General features: G+C 46.6%; 1 protein-coding gene across 2 annotated transcripts in view; it reads left to right on the top strand.

The window, feature by feature from the left end:
* The window catches only part of LOC147098179 (poly(ADP-ribose) glycohydrolase-like), a 72174-nt gene that overhangs the window by 39737 nt on the left and 15421 nt on the right, over positions 1–17016 (top strand). For both annotated transcript variants that reach the window (XM_085971383.1, XM_085971382.1), the window contains exons 6-9: positions 775–864; positions 6576–6736; positions 8209–8288; positions 9213–9273. In XM_085971383.1, the coding sequence (XP_085827509.1) occupies positions 775–864; positions 6576–6736; positions 8209–8288; positions 9213–9273 (392 nt within the window). The remainder of the gene's footprint in view (positions 1–774; positions 865–6575; positions 6737–8208; positions 8289–9212; positions 9274–17016) is intronic.

Here is a 17016-nt window from a genome sequence, read left to right as displayed (position 1 = left end):
TTAGGAAAACGCTCCAAGTAAACAAGAATCAATAGGGTTCTGGTGAAGCTTCAGTAACTCCTGCTGTGGGACTGAGTCATAACAGCCAGGGACAATCCCAGCTTCAATTCCTTATCTTTAGTTACTTGGCTGATCTCAACTGGGGTTCTACAATTGGACTTAGCACCTCTGGAGAGAGGGGGAACATTGGATACTGATCATTATCAAATGCCTCTTGTGTGTGGCAAAGCACCTGGGGGTCATGGGTCAGTCCTGTGGGTCAAGGGTCAGTCTTGTGGGTCATGGATCAGTCCTGGGGTCCAGCTTCCTGGGTTGTCATGGGTCAGTGCTGGGGGTATCATGGGTCAGTGCTGGGGGGGTCATGGGTCTGTGCTGGGGGTGTCATGGGTCTGTGCTGGGGGTGTCATGGGTCTGTGCTGGGGGGGTCATGGGTCAGTGCTGGGGGTCATGGGTCAGTGCTGGGGGTCATGGGTCAGTGCTGAGTGTCGTGGGTTACTGGGGGTGTCATGGGTCAGTGCTGGGGGGGTCATGGGTCAGTGCTGGGGGTCATGGGTCAGTGCTGAGTGTCATGGGTCAGTGCTGGGGGTCATGGATCAGTCCTGGGGTCCAGCTTCCTGGAGGGTCATGGGTCAGTGCTGGGGGTCATGGGTCAGTGCTGGGTGTCATGGGTCAGTCCTGGGGGCCTAAGCTGGCTATGCCTTTGCCCGCCAAATCATTTACCCTGGATCATTCTAACATTAATGTGACTTTCGAGTTTTTTTTATTCACAACTAGTTGTACGATGGTGAACGGGAGTATCTGCTGGCAAATCTACTTCCAGAAATGGCAAAACTGGCTCTACGGTTACCAGAGCTGTGTTCCAAGGTAAGCACTAACAATCTATACACCTGAGATCTTGCAATTATATGGAGGGTTCGATGCTGCACACCTTATATTTTCACAAGGGTCAACAATTGAAACATGAACACAAGGTTAATAAGTTAAGCCCCACCCGGGGCAGTAGTTCCCACTGGCCTGGGTGCTGGACAATGGGCGAGAACAGGATTGGTCTCAGCAAATGGGATCAAGGTGGGTGTGTAGAATCCCCCAATCAGCAATCTCCCAACACTCACTGTTTAGACTACGAATGAAGAAGGACCGCCTGGGCAAGGTAACAGTGATTGGACAGCAACAAGGAGTCAATATTGCCGGCACAGGCACAATAGCTGAATGTCGTCCTTCTGTGCTGTAAGATTCTATGATATCTTCAGGGGAGGAAGGAATAAAACTCTGGGCGGGGTGGGGGGGGGCGGCACCTTATAACTGAACAAGAGAGCCGGAAAATAGGACCAATAAAAAATCATTCAAGATAGAGGATCAGCGTCAGGGTGTACTTAAACTCTTCACAATAAGGGGTCGGCCATTTAAGGCTGAGATGAGGTGAAATTTCTTCACCCAGAGGGTTGTGAATCTTTGGAATTCTCTGCCCCAGAAGGCTGTGGATGCTGAGTCGTTGAGTATATTCAAGGCTGAGATAGGTAGATTTTTGGACTCCAAGGGAGATGGGGTTCAGGCAGGAAGCTGGAGATGAGGTAGATGATCAGCCATCATCTTATTGAATGGTGGAGCAGGCTCGAGGCCCGTATGGTTTACTCCAGCTCCTATTTCTTGTGTTTCTTCTAGTGAGTTTATTGTGAAGGGATAATTACTCGTCCTCGCCCCTTTAGGGCTACCCCGGATCAGGCGTATTCCTCAGACGTTCGCTTTCAACTAAAGTTTGAGGTAGCCGAATCCTAAAGATGCTTAATTGGGTCTAAAGGTCCGGACTATGTCTCCATAAAGGAGAGGAGCAACCTGAAAATGTTACCATCCTCCAGATAGCACTTTTAATAAGTTTAGCTAGACTGTAACGTTCTGGATATTATGAGGGTCTGGAAAACTCCCCCAGAATTCTGCAACTCCTCACCAAAGAGTGTACAGAGATTGAGTTCACGAGTTTGATACAGAAGCCTTACGTGAGACAATTCTAAAAATATATAGATTTATTAAAGAACTGACATGTAATTTAGAGTTGGTGAGTCAATCGCAACATTAACAGTTCCAAAAAGAGAAAGCTTACAATTTTATTATCAGAGAACCTTACTCTCAAATCTTAACTTCGCTACAGTTTTACAGTTCTTAGTTTTCTACGGGATATCCACCAAAATCAAATACCTTTGATCCCCGAGGTACAAAGAATTGGAGACTTACAGAGCCACCTCTGAAGTCGAGAATCGCTTTGCCCCTTTAAAGCGAGTCTACTATCCCATTTGAGAGTTCAATATTTATACCCTTTTCTAGTGGTATTTCCTTTAAGGTTTTCTGCTGATGTAAGCTAATTATCTCTAGTCATTTTTCTGCTGACCCCTGCAATTCTTACAGTCACCTCAGCTAGTAGCATTACAGAATTATGGCCTAGAAATTCACTTTGGGCCCGCCAGCTGGCGTGCGCCCAAAAGTTAGCGCTGAGCGCGGAGCCAGTTGCGCGCGTCAGATATTCAGTTTTTGCGCCCCAAGTCGGAACCGGGTGCTATTCCAGGGTGTGCCCGCCCCCGCTTGGGGCGCTGAAACTGAATTTCAGCGCTCTAGGCGCCGCTGCGCCACCTGCTGCGGAGCGGCAGGCTGCGGTACTGCAGGCCTCCTCCTTCTCTTTAGGGGGAGGTGCCTGCAACGGGGAGATCGCCGCTGGATAGTGCTGGCAAATGAGCCCAGCACCACGGAGAAGTGCCGGGTTCGCAGAAAGCAGCCGGCAATGCCGCGGGGGCAGGGGGGTGGAGGAGGCCGGGGAAGGAAGTGCGGGCAGGCGGCCGCCGAAAAAGCGGCCGGCCGCACCTCCACCTTAAAGCGCCCCACTAAGGCTACAGTACGGCCCCGTTTTCTGATCGCTGTTTGCGGCCGTTGCGGAAGAGGCGGCCGCAACTAAATATGGGGGTCGGGCTGGTATCGGGGCGGAACCTGGGCACTGCGCACACTGATGACGTCATTGGTGCCGGCGCAGCGCTAACGGCTACTGCCGCCATTACCGCTGCGCTGAATATCAGCGCAAACTCCTCTATTGGTGCAGAAGCCCTCTTTGGGCGGTAAGTGGCCGCAAAGCTGGCAGCGCCTTACTGAATTTCTAGGCCTATGTCTCTTCTCTAGTTGTTCTAAGTTTACCATAAACAGCGGTGTAACAGCAGGTGTGTTTTACTTGATATCATTTTTACGAAGGCAGATGTTTCTTCCTTTTATGTGCTTCTTTATGAGGTGTAAATTAGAACACCTTGTCCAGGGTGAACCATTGTCTTGATCCCAAACATCAGCCTGTTGGGAGCCTTTAACCTTCTGTTTCAATAAGGTTATTGATTCAGTGTCAACAACTATCTTATCCCCTTGGAATGAGTGACCATAACATGGTTGAATTCCATATTCAATTAGAGGGTGAGAAGATTGGATCTCAAACAAGCGTGCTGAGCTTGAATAAAGGAGACTATGAAGGTATGAGAGCGGAATTGATCAGAGTGGACTGGGAAAATAGATTAAAGGGTAAGACGGTACATGATCAGTGGTGTACATTTAAGGAGTTATTTCACAACTTCCAAAAAATATATATTCCACTGAGGGGAAAAAGGGTGTAAAAGAAAAGATAGCCATCCGTGGCTAATTAAAGTAATTAAGGATAGTATCCGACTAAAAACAAGGGCATATAAGGTAGCCAAATCTAGTGGGAGGAGAGAAGATTGGGAAGTCTTTAAAAGACAGCAAAAAATAACTAAAAGATTGATTAAGAAAGGGAAGATAGATTATGAAAGTAAATTAGCAAAAAATATAAAAACAGATAGCAATAGTTTCTATAGTTATATAAAAAGAAAAAGGGTGGCTAAAGTAAATGTTGGTCCCTTAGAGGATGAGACTGGGAAATTAATGGTGGGAAACATGGAGATGACAAAAACACTGAACAAATATTTTGTATCAGTCTTTACTGAGGGCAGCACGGTGGCATAGTGGTTAGCACTGTTGCCTTACAGCGCCAGAGACCTGGGTTCGAATCCGGCCTCGGGTGACTGTCTGTGTGGAGTTTGCACATTCTCCCCGTGTTTGCGTGGGTTTTCTCCGGGTGCTCCGGTTTCCTCCCACAGTCCAAAGATGTGCGGGTTAGGTTGATTGGCTATGATAAAAAATTGACCCTTAGTGTTAAGGCGATTAAATACGTGGGGTTATGGGGATAGGGTGGGATATGTGTTGGTGCAGGGGTTACGGGGATCGGGTGGGATATGTGTCGGTGCAGGCTCGATGGGCCGTAATGGCCTCTATCTGTACTGTGAGGTTTCTGTGATTTCTGTGATTTACGGTAGAGGATACTAAGAATATCCCAACACTGGACAAACAGGGGGCTCTAGGGGGGGAGGAGCTAAATATGATTAAAATCACTAAGGAAGTGGTACTTGGTAAAATAATAGGACTCAAGGTGGATAAATCCCCTGAACCTGATGGCTTACATCCTAGGGTCTTGAGGGAAGTGGCGGTAGGGATTGTGGATGCATTGGTAATAATTTTCCAAAACTCCCTGGACTCAGCAAAGATCCCGGCAGATTGGAAAACTGCTAATGTAACACCCTTATTTAAAAAGGGTAGTAGGCAGAAGGCTGGAAACTATAGACCTGTTAGCCTAACAGCTGTGGTTGGTAAAATTTTAGAGTCCATTATTAAGGAGACAGTAACGGGACATTTGGATAAACATAATTTAATAGGACAAACTCAGTATGGTTTCATGAAGGGGAAGTCATGTTTGACAAATTTGCTTGAGTTCTTTGAGGAAGTAACATACAGGGTGGATAAAGGGAACCAATGGACGTAGTGCATTTAGACTTCCAAAAGGCATTTGACAAGGTGCCACACACAAGATTATTGCTCAAGATAAAAAATCACGGGATTGGGGGTAATATTCTGGTGTGGGTGGAGGATTGGCTCTCTATCAGAAAGCAGAGAGTTGGGATAAATGGTTTATTCTCAGACTGGCAATCAGTAAATAGTGGTGTTCCGCAGGGGTCAGTGCTGGGTCCCCAACTCTTTACAATCTATATTAATGATTTGGAGGAGGGGACCGAGTGTAACATATCAAAGTTTGCAGATGATAGAAAGATGGGAGGGAAAGTAGTGAGTGAGGAGGACATAAAAAACCTGCAAAGTGACATAGACAGGCTAAGTAAGTGGGCAGAGATTTGGCAGATGGAATACAATACTGGAAAGTGTGAGGTTATGCACTTTGGCAGGAAAAATCATAGAGCAAGTTATTATCTTAATGGCAAGAAACTGGAAAGTACTGTAGTACAAAGGGATCTGGGGGTCCTGGTGCACGAAACTCAAAAAGTTAGTATGCAGGTGCAGCAAGTGATCAAGAAGGCCAATGGAATGTTGGCTTTTATTGCTAGGGGGATAGAATATAAAAACAGGGAGGTATTGCTTCAGTTGTACAAGGTATTGGTGAGACCGCACCTGGAATACTGCATACAGTTTTGGTGTCCATACTTAAGAAAAGACATACTTGCGCTCGAGTTAGTACAAAGAAGGTTCACTCGGTCAATTCCGGGGATGAGGGGGTGGACATATGATGAGAGGTTGAGTAGATTGGGACTCTACTTATTGGAGTTCAGAAGAATGAGAGGCGATCTTATTGAAACATATAAGATTGTGAAGGGGCTTGATCAGGTGGATGCGGTGAGGCTGTTCCCAATGATGGGTGAAACTAGAACTAGGGGGCATAATCTTAGAATAAGGGGCTGCTCCTTCAAAACTGAGATGAGGAGAAACTTCTTCACTCAGAGGGTGGTAGGTTTGTGGAATTTGCTGCCCCAGAAAGCTGTGGAAGCTACATCATTAAATAAATTTAAAACAGAAATAGATAGCTTCCTAGAAGTAAAGGGAATTAAGGGTTACGGGGAGCGGGCAGGAAATTGGACATGAGTCTAGGTTCGGAATGGTCGTGGCCCTGTGGGTAGTGGAGTGGGCCCAGGGGCCGTGTAGCCTGGTTCTGCTCCTACTTCTTGTGTTCTAAATCTGTTAAATTTCAGGAGATGGTTTTGTTGCTATTCCTGGCTGGGGTGGAGATTGCCATTACAGAAGGTAAGTACTGTCGAAAATATAGGGACAGAGTGATCTCCTGGACGAGTTTCGATCGCCTAGATGGGTCGGAGAGGAATTTCCCAGATTTTTTCTCCCAAATTGGCCATTGTTTTTTTTTAAATCTGGTTTTTCGCCTCTCCCGGGAGATCACATGGGTTCGGGTGGGATGGAGAGTGATAGTATATTTGAGGTTAGGATCAGATCAGCCATGATCTTATTGAATGGTGGAGCAGGCTCGAGGGGCCGATTGGCCTGCTCCTGCTCCTATTTCTTATGTTCTTATCTCTCTGGCCAGAATGCGTTCACAGCTTTTTCTAGATTTCCAGACCCAGTTTGTCATGTGTTAATAAGACCAGAATTCTTTCACAGAATGGTATATTTTTCTGAATTGGTGATATGGCTTATTCCTTCACAATTTCATTGAAGTGCTTACCTGTATTTTCTTGTTGTTTCAGCCCATTGTGCTCCTGAAGCAAGGAAGGGAGCATGCCATCACAATGTCGCAGGAGCAGATTGCCTGCCTGCTGGCCAATGCATTCTTCTGCACTTTTCCTCATCGCAACAGTACACAACATAATTATGAGTACTCCAACTTCCCAAACATCAACTTCAGCAGGTCAGCATCTGTGTGAACAAAGCGTAAGCAGAACATCTGCTGAATTGCAGTTTGAGTCTGGGCCAGGGCTCCTGATCACTAACCAGCGGCCCCTGCTGGAAGGTGCACGAGTGGATGACGGCCAAGGATAGGATCAGGCTCGATGCCCTCAGCCATGGCTCAGTGGTGGCACTCTTGCCTTGGAGTCAGAAGGCTGTAGGTTCAAGTCCTACTCCAGAGTCTTGGCCACATAAGCTAGGCTGACACTCCAGTGCAGTGCTGAGGGAGTGCTGCACTGTCGGAGGTGCCGTCTATCGGCTAAGACGTTAGACCGAGGCCCCGTCTGCTCTCTCAGGTGGATGTTAAACAACCCACGACACTATTTCAAAGAAGAGCAGAGGAGTTACCCCCGGGGTCCTGGCCAATATTTATCCCACAACCCACATCACTAAAACAGACCTGAAACGTTAACTCTGTTTCTCTCTCCACAGATGCTGCCTGACCTGCTGAGTATTTCCAGCATTTTCTGTTTCTATTTCAGATTTCCAGCATCCGCAGTATTTTGCTTTTGTGTTTTTGTGCCACTAAAACTGATGATCTGGTCATTATCACATTGCTGTTTGTGGGAGCTTGCTGTGCGCAAATTGGCTGCCGCGTTTCCTACATTACAACAGTGACTGCACTTCAAAAAGTATCTCATTGTGTGTAACGCGCTTTGGGACTGAGGCCGTGGAAGGCGCTATATAAATGCACATCTTTCTCTACAATCAAATAGCTTACTGATGCTAACACTGAGTAATAGTCACGGGGTAAGGTCCCAGGTACTGGAACTCAAACCCCATAACCAGTCAGCAGCTTCAGGGGGAGGGGAGAGGAAAGCCAACTTGAAACAGTGAGGTCTGTGTAGATATCTCCTCACATGTCCATAGCAGGTGAGGTGCTTTCAGCTGATGCTTCGGGTCACTAGGTTCCGAAAGCTTATTGAGGCTATAGCTTCACAGAAACAACCCGAGACTTGAAATTCTTACTGAAGACTGGCCGACCTCCTGTGGCACTGTGCACAGGGCTTGGATCGCAGTGGCAATGCTTGGCCTGTCTATTTTAAGCCACTGTCTAGGTACTCGGAATGGTGGGGGGGGAGGGAGAGGTCCAGACAGGCACATACTGAGGTCAATGGGAGGCCGCTTGCTGAGGGAAGTTTCTCCATTCCCAGCCGCAGTTGCTGGATGGGGATCAGGAGCAGAGAGTTTCCCCTTTCCCATCCTCAGCCATCACCCACACAGCTGCAATCAGAGAACTCCCTGTCGATTGGGAGACTGGCGGCTGCCTGTAAACACCCGAGTCCTGCCCAAACAAAACCAGCAGAAAATGACTGGCTCTCTGTTTATATTTTTGAGACGTTGAAGTGTGCTGGATGTGCGTCAGATGCTAGACTTTTACACATCAGTATGTTTCCATAGTTTGGTGACACACTGCAACTTGCTCATCCACAGGTTATTTGCAAACTTTACTCAAAGAACGTCTGAAAAACTGAAGACCATTTTCTGTTATTTTAGCACGGTTATGGAAAATAGTAAGTGCTGCATTTGGTTTCCTGTTGGTACTTGGTTTTGATCTTAGTCTCAGACACATTCTAAAGCTGAGGCTCCCTCTTGCAAAAAACCATTAACTTGGCCACAGTCAGTGATTGACCCAATTTTCCTTAATGTGAGTTGATGCAGAGTTATTTTGCACAATGTTTATCTGATTCTTAACCACCAAACCCGCACCCCTCACCTCCCCACCCTTGTCCTGAACCAATGCCTTTCTCTACTTTCTCACCGCTCTCCCCTCATGCCCTCTCCAAGCTAATCTTGTCCATGAGAGCCACCTCCTGCTCCCTTGATCCCTTTCCCAGCAAACTGCTGACCTCCCACCTTCCCTTCCTGGCCCCCATTGCAAATGGCTCCCTCTCCTCAGGTACTGTCCCCCTGCCTTTCGAAACTGCACTCATCACACCCCCTCCAAGCTCGAAATATCCAACATCGACCCCTCTGCCCTTGCAAACTACTGGCTCATCTCCAACCTCCCTTTTCTCTATGAAGTACTGGCCCTCTGAAAGAACGATCCACTTGCTGCCATCCCCGGGCTCTTGCTCCACACACTTTCAAAGTTTGCTTTTTCAAATATTTATCCACCTTCCCTCTTAAAAGCTGTTCCGGATTCGACTGCCTCACTATTTCTGTTTGGGCATTCCACATCCTAGCAACCCAAATGTTGTTCTAACCTCTGCCCCTTTGTTCTTAATGTTCTGCCCTGTGGTCTCTGGAATGGAATTGTTTTGTTTGTGGGCTAATTGAATAGAGATGTTCACAATGATGATGAGGGTATAATTATGTATGTCAATCAGCCTCAGTAGATGATGGGACTGGGCTTATACTTTATCATGAATAAATTAATGGAAATTTTCTCAAGTATTCACAATATTTAACCCTAACCTGCACCTTCCTTCTGGCAGTGCCCAAAGGACTGGTCACATTTCAGAGGTGTTGTCTGAAGGATTCCATCCAGTGGAACAGGTCAGTGAATTCAATATTCTTTGAAAGCTGTAGATCATAATGCTTCAGTTTTGTCAATCCCTAATTCTATATCGTTCCCAAACCAATTTATTTTATAGAATCACAGAATCTTACAACACAGGAGGCCATTCGGCCCATCGTGCCTGTGCCGGCTCTTTGAAAGAGCTCTCCAATTAGTCCCACTCCCCCCTGCTCACTCCTCACAGCCCTGTAAATTTTGCCCCTTCCAGTATTTATCCACTTCCCTTTTGAAAGTTACTATTGAATCTGCTTCCACCGCCCTTTCAGGCAGCGCGTTCCCGATCACAACAACTCGCTGCGTAAAAACCAATTCTCCTCCTCTCCCCTCTGGCTCGGTTTACAATAACCTTCAATCTGTGTGCTCTGGTTAGTGACCCTCCAACCAGTAGCAATGTTTCATCTTAAGTCAATTCAATTCAATCTATCTATAAAATATACTAAAAATCTTGGCCTGCAGTTTCTGCTTCGGGCGCAATCGTCAATCCGGCGCAAATTGTGGCCAGAATGGCGCTAGTTTTAAGAAGTGTTTTTCCCTCAAGTTTCTGCTCAAAGTCATTTGCATATCGTCGACGGTAACGCTGCCCTGGACCAGCGCCATCGGTCAGCGTTTTACCTCATTTATGAAAAAATATTTTGCTTTAAAAATATTCTTGGATACATTTAAGAGCGGTAACCTGGTGCCGTTTGACTAAAACAGCTGAAGATGGGTTTATCCCGAAAAGTAAACGTTTAAAATCTCTGTCCAGTCCACCTGCTGTCAGTAACCCGATTTGAAATAACTGAAAAAGACTTTCAAAACTTTACAGAGCCATTTACTAGTTACATTGGTGAGCAGCAGTCAGTTTCTTAGTAAATTCAAAAAAATTCTGATCAAAAGCTTTTAAAATGTGCCCATTAGTGTCTTTGCGTCTAAAAGGTTTTTTGGAGCCTCCTCGAAGGACCGCAAATGGGCGCAGTTTGCGGAAGCGCGCCGCGGTGTTTAATCCGATCTGGGGGCATGGGCGGGTTTGTGGGCGGGGCCGGCTTTAAACCGGCGCAACAGATCGCGGAAACTCGATTCGCGCTGAGTGTAATTTGCGCTTATAAATTCCGCGATCCTTGGCGCCGATTTCAGGCTAATTGCGCTAAAAAACAGCGCAACTGAGCGGAGACTCCAGGTCTGCTGTCTGTGCACACTTCCTGTCTACAAAACCTCACTTCCTGGTGTCACGTGTCCGTGCCAACGTTCCCCAATTTAATTTCCTCTGTTCAGAATGAGAACTGCAGATTGAACTTGTAATGACATCCTCCCACCTGCGGTGGTGCTGCTTTTCTGCTATACCATTTGTTATTTAACTACAAATATAGTCTTGTATAAAATGAGGACAGAATGTGTGACTTTAAGTTGGAGGAAGGCGTTATATAGAAACATAGAAAAATATAAAACAGGAGTAGGCCATTCGGCCCTTCGAGCCTGCTCCGCCATTCAATATGAACATGGCTGATCCTCTATCTCAATACCATATTCCCGCTCTCTCCCCATACCCCTTGATGCCTTTTGTGTTCTGAAATCTATTTATCTCCTTCTTAAATATATTCAGTGACTTGGCCTCCACAGCCTTCTGTGGTAGAGAATTCCACAGGTTATGTCAGCACACCCTCCAATTATTCCTCACCTTTAACCTTGCTTCACTTGCTCCTTGACTCCCTGTGTTCAAAGCCATGAAGGATCAACTGGTAATGGGCAAAAGTGGCATGTAGTTTCTTTTCTTTAAATTAATTCATGGACATTTATTGCCCATCCCTAATTGCCCCTCGAGAAGGTGGTGGTGAGCCGCCTTCTTGAACCGCTGCAGTCCGTGTGGTGAAGGTGCTCCCACAGTGCTGTTAGGGAGTGAGTTCCAGGATTCTGACCCAGCAACGATGAAGGATCGGCGATATATTTCCACAGTCAGAATGGTGTGTGACTTGGAGGGGAACTTGGAGGTGGTGGTTGTTGTGTCAGTGTGTTGATAGAGACACTGAAGACAGGAGTTGGTTTCATAGGTGTTTACTAAACACAGTCTGGAGGGGAACTAACTGATACAACACAATATACAGGCTTATATAGCCCAAGTGGCCATTACCGGCACTACAGTACACATGGGGCTCTTAAAGGCACATACACTACAATTCCTCCCCTTTTAGCCAACCAGTACATAATATTTTAAGTAATTATTAATTACATGTTACAAGAAAAATAATCTACACATTGCTGCAGTTAATTAATTATAAGTCAGTCTCTCTGGAGGCTTCCTGACTCGGTCCGGGTAACGCCTCGGTGGTGTAGTAGTTTCTGGTGGTGTAGTAGGTTCTTTTGGCAAGGCTGATTCGGCTTGAATGCCAGTGTCGGGTTCATCGGGTTCCAGTATCACCGGATCGGAGGTAGATATGGGTATCTCTACTTCATCGTTAGGCGTATAGAGTTGTGGTGTAGTTTGCCCCTTTTCAGATGACTCTATGATTTGGTCAGCATGGCGCCTTATTATGCTTTCTCCGATGTCCACGGTATACATCAGCGGTCCTAGTCATATGCAGATAGTTCCAGGCTGCCATTTCTCGGTACGGTAGTCCCGGGCCAAAACTTGTTGACCTATCTGGAAGGTTCTAGTTGGCCTTTCATTCATGCCTTGAAATTGCCGGTTCTCCACGTCCCTTCTGATGTTGGGCTTGATCAAATCCAGCCGGCATCTTAGGCTTCTATTGAAGAACATCATGGCGGGAGTTTGGTTTGTAACCATATGTGTTGCATTCCTGTATGCGAACAAGAAGTTATCCACCTTGTGCTGAAGTTTTATGTCTTCATTACCCATGGCCTTTATGGCCTTCTTGAAGGTCTGGACAAACCTTTCAGCCAATCCATTGGTGGCGGGATGGTATGGGGCGGACGTGTAGTGCTTAACCCCATTGTTTTTTAAGAACTTCCTGAATTCTTCGGACACAAATTGCGGTCCATTATCAGAACAGATCTGTTCCGGCAGCCCATTCCTGGCAAATATGGTCCTTAATACAGTGATGGTTTTTTCCGTGGTGGTGGAGGACATCTTTATTACCTCCGGCCACTTGGAGTGTGCATCAACCGCGATTAAGAACATTGAGTCCATAAATGGACCAGCAAAGTCGATGTGTACCCTTTGCCAGGGAGATGAGGGCCACTCCCATGGATGTAGAGGGGCTTGGGGTGGAGCGTTTTGGACCTTCTGGCATCCTAGGCAGCTCTTGGTCATTTCTTCGATGTCTCCATCGATACCTGGCCACCATACAAATGCCCTGGCTAGGTTCTTCATTTTCACTCCACCCAGGTGCCCCTCGTGAAGCTCCTTTAGAACTTTATCCTGGAGTTTGGGTGGAATCACCACTCTGGATCCACACATCAAGGTTCCTCGGCACACTGACAGCTGTTCTCTTCTTTGCGAGAATGCTGGCAACAGTGGTTCGCCATGTGCTGGCCATCCCTTCACTGTTAAATCGTAGACTCGTGAGAGAGTCAGGTCATTTCTAGTTTCCCTTTCAATGGCAGAATTTGTTACTGGTAGACATTCGACTATGGTAGAGTGGAAAATATCCACTGGGTCTACAGTAGGTGCTTCTTCTACCGTTGGCAACAGTAGGCGCGATAACCCGTCAGCATTCCCATGCTGTTTTGATCCTTTGTATTCTATGTTGTATTGGTGTGCCCCTAGAAAAAGGGACCACCTCTGTAGCCTTTGCGCTGTCATAATGGGAACACCCTTTTTAGGATTGAATATGGAGATGAGGGGCTGATGGTCAGTCAACAAGGTTAAATTTTGTCCGTGTAGGTAATGGTTGAATTTCTTCACTCCCCATACCAGGCTGAGTGCTTCCCTGTCGATTTGGGCATAGTTACGCTCAGCTGAGTTCAATGAACGTGACGCAAAAGCTATCGGCCGTTCCGAGCCATCAGGGAATTTATGCGATAACACTGCTCCTACGCCGTAAGGGGATGCATCGCATACCAGTCTGATTGGCAGTGATGGGTTGTAATGAGCCAAAACTTCTTTGGACGTGATTAAGTCTTTGCATTTATGGAAGGCACGTTTACAGTCTTCGCTCCATTTCCAAATTACTCCTGTTTGTAGCAGTTCATTAAGAGGGTGTAGAAGAGTTGATAAGTTCGGTAAAAATTTATGATAGTAATTTATTAATCCCAGGAACGACCTTAATTGTGAAACATTTTCAGGTGCTGGGGCTTTTATGACCGCTTCAATTTTTTCAGGTGACTTATGCAACCCTTCCTTATTAATTATGTGGCCGCAATATGATATTTGATTTTGGAAAAATTCGCTCTTGGGGCAATTTGCTCGTCGGTCCCGTTCTCTCAGCCTAGTGAGCACCTGCTCCAAATTGGCAAGGTGCTCGTTGTCGTTGTCTCCTGTTACAAGGATGTCGTCTAGGTAGCATTGAGTCCCCGGAATCCCTTGGAGGACTTGCTCCATAGCTCTTTGCCAGATAGCTGGAGCGGATGCTACTCCGAAAACCAGTCGATTGTACTGGTACTGACCTTTGTGTGTATTTATCGTGAGATACTTTTTAGAGGCCTCTTCAACCTCCATCTGTAGATATGCCTGTGCCAAGTCAATTTTGGTGAAACGTTTCCCTCCGGATAGTGAGGCGAAAATATCTTCTATCCTCGGAAGAGGATACTGTACCGTGTGAAGGACCGGGTTTACAGTCACCTTGAAGTCTCCACAGATGCAAATTTTTCTCTGTTCTTCAGATTTATCATTATTCAATGCTTTCTTCATGACTGGAACGATGGGTGTTGCCCACTCGCTCCAATCTATTTTGGATAATACGCCTGCCTTTTCCAAATTCTCCAGCTCTGCCTCGACTGCTGGACGAATTGCGTATGGCACCGGTCTTGCCTTAAAAAACTTGGGAATTGCTGCATCTTCCACTTTTATTGAGGCGGTGATGCTTTTTAAGGTTCCTAGTTTCTCTTGAAACACTTCTTTGGCGTTGGCCAAGATGTCTTTTAATCATTCAGGTATGACGTCATCATCGTTTTTTTTCTTACTGGTCACCATCAGTGCCTGAATGGAGTGCCAGTCTAAACGTATTTTCCTGATCCATTCACGTCCCAACAGTGGTGGACCACCATCTTGTAGAATGTATAAATACAACTTTTGTATTTCCTTGCCTTATTTTTCCTTTGGGGTATACTTTCTGCCCCGAGGAGAGAGGTAAAAAGTAATCAGTGTGTGACGTCACCAGGGAGCAGGTAAGTGATTGGTTGGTGAGTATTTCTCTTTTTTTAAACTTTAACTCTGTAGTTTATAGTTACTAGGGTCGTTTCTGGTGTAGCAGGGACTGTTGGTAGACTATACAAGCGCCTTAGAGATATCGTTAATTGGTGATAGTAAATTAATTTAAATTAATTAAAGGGTAAGTCATGCCAGGTGAGCCCAGCCCCATGATATGCTCCTCTTGCTCTATGTGGGAATTCAGGGACCCCGGTGCCCCTGATGAGCATGTGTGCCGGAAATGCATCCAGCTGCAGCTACTAGCAGACCGCATTGAGGCGCTGGAGCTGCGGGTGGATGGGTTGTTGAGCATTCACGATGCTGAGAGGGTCGTGGATAGCACGTTTAGTGAGTTGGTCACGCCGCAGGCAAGGGCTGCACAGGAAGAAAGGAAATGGGTGACCACCAGGCGGAGCAATAGAAGCAGGCAGGTAGTGCAGGAGACCCCTGTGACCATTCCCCTCTCAAACAGGTATACCGCTTTGGATACTGTTGAGGGGGATGACTCACCAGGGGAAGGCAGCAGCAGCCAACTTCCTGGCACTGGGGGTGCTCCTGCTGCCCAGGAAGGGAGGAAAAAGAGTGGGAGAGCAATAGTGGTAGGGGATTCTATAGTAAGGGGAACAGATAGGCGTTTCTGTGGCCGTAGACGTGAATCCAGGATGGTTTGTTGCCTCCCTGGTGCCAGGGTCAAGGATGTCACTGAGCGGCTGCAGGGCATTCTGGAGGGGGAGGGTGAACAGTCAGAGGTTGTGGTCCACATTGGTACCAACGACATAGGTAAAAAGAGGGATGAGGTCCTGCAGCAAGAATTTAGGGAGCTAGGTAGAAGTTTAAAGAGCAGGACCTCAAAGGTTGTAATCTCTGGATTACTCCCGGTGCCACGTGCTAGTGAGTATAGAAATAGGAAGATAGAACAGATGAATGCGTGGCTAAAGGGATGGTGCAGGAGGGAGGGCTTTAGCTTCCTGGATCACTGGGTCTGCTTCTGGGAAAGGTGGGACTTGTACAAGTCGGATGGTTTACACCTGAACCAGAGGGGAACCAATATCCTTGTGGGGAGGTTTGCTAGCACTGCTGGGGGGGGTTTAAACTAACTTGGCAGGGGGATGGGATACAGAGTGGAGCTATAGTAGGGGGTGATTTACAGCCAAATACGGAGGAAAAAACAAGTCAGCTGGGAAGGCAGAGCAAATATATGAAGGCAAAAGGGAATATGGCAGGGCTGGAAGGCATTTATTTTAATGCAAGGAGTCTTGCAAATAAGGTGGATGAACTGAAGTTGTTGTTGAACACATGGGAGTACGATATTGTTGCTATCACGGAGACATGGTTGAGGGAGGGTCAGGACTGGCAGCTCAATATTCCGGGGTATAGAATCTTCAGGCGAGATAGAGGGGGGTGTAAAAGGGGAGGGGGTGTTGCAATATTAATTAAGGAGTCAATTACTGCTGTAAGGAGGGACGATATATTAGCGGGTTCCTCTAATGAGGCCATATGGGTAGAACTTAAAAACAAAAAGGGGGCAAGCACTTTGCTGGGAGTGTACTATCGGCCCCCAAACAGTCAGGGGGAGATAGAGGAACAGATATGTAGGCAAATCTCAGAGAAGTGCGAAAATAATAGGGTAATAATAGTGGGGGATTTCAACTTCCCCAATATAAATTGGGATAGTCGGAGTGTGAAAGGCTTAGAGGGTGCAGAATTCTTAAAGTGCATCCAGGAGAGCTTTTTGAGCCAACATGTAGACAGTCCTACAAGAGAGGGGGCGGTACTGGACCTAATTCTAGGGAATGTAGCCGGGCAAGTGGTGGAAGTGTCAGTAGGAGAGCATTTTGGCGACAGTGGCCATAATTCGGTGAGATTTAAGGTGGTCATGGAAAAAGACAAAGACGGCCCGGAAATAAGGGTTCTAAATTGGGGGAAGGCCGATTTTAATATGATAAGGCAGGATCTGGCCAAAGTGGACTGGGAGCAGCTACTTATAGGAAAATCCACATCAAAGCAGTGGGAGACTTTCAGAAGGGAAATAGAGAGAGTACAACGCCAACATGTTCCTGTAAAGGTCAAGGGCGGGACCAACAAGCAAAGGGAACCTTGGATGACAAGGGATATACAAAAATGCATTAGGAAAAAAAGGGGGGCTTTTGGCAGTTACAAAAGACTAAGGACGGAGGAAGCCCTAGAGGAGTATAAAAAGTGCAGGGGCATACTTAAAAAAGAAATTAGGAGGGCAAGGAGGGGCCATGAAATAACACTGGCGAGCAAAATAAAGGAAAATCCTAAGATGTTTTATAAGTATATTAAGGGCAGGAGGATAACCAGGGAAAGGGTAGGGCCCATTAGGGACCAAAGTGGCAATCTGTGTGTAGAGCCAGATGATGTAGGCGGGGTCCTAAATGAATTTTTTGCATCTGTGTTCACTATGGAGAAAGACGAT

This window comes from Somniosus microcephalus, chromosome 30 (assembly GCF_052327205.1).
Source record: "Somniosus microcephalus isolate GS21.2 chromosome 30, FLI_Smic_1.0, whole genome shotgun sequence".
In the NCBI taxonomy this organism is placed as follows: Eukaryota; Metazoa; Chordata; class Chondrichthyes; order Squaliformes; family Somniosidae; genus Somniosus; species Somniosus microcephalus.
The sequence above is the reverse complement of the archived record's forward strand: the minus strand, read 5'-3'. Positions and strand labels throughout refer to the sequence as shown.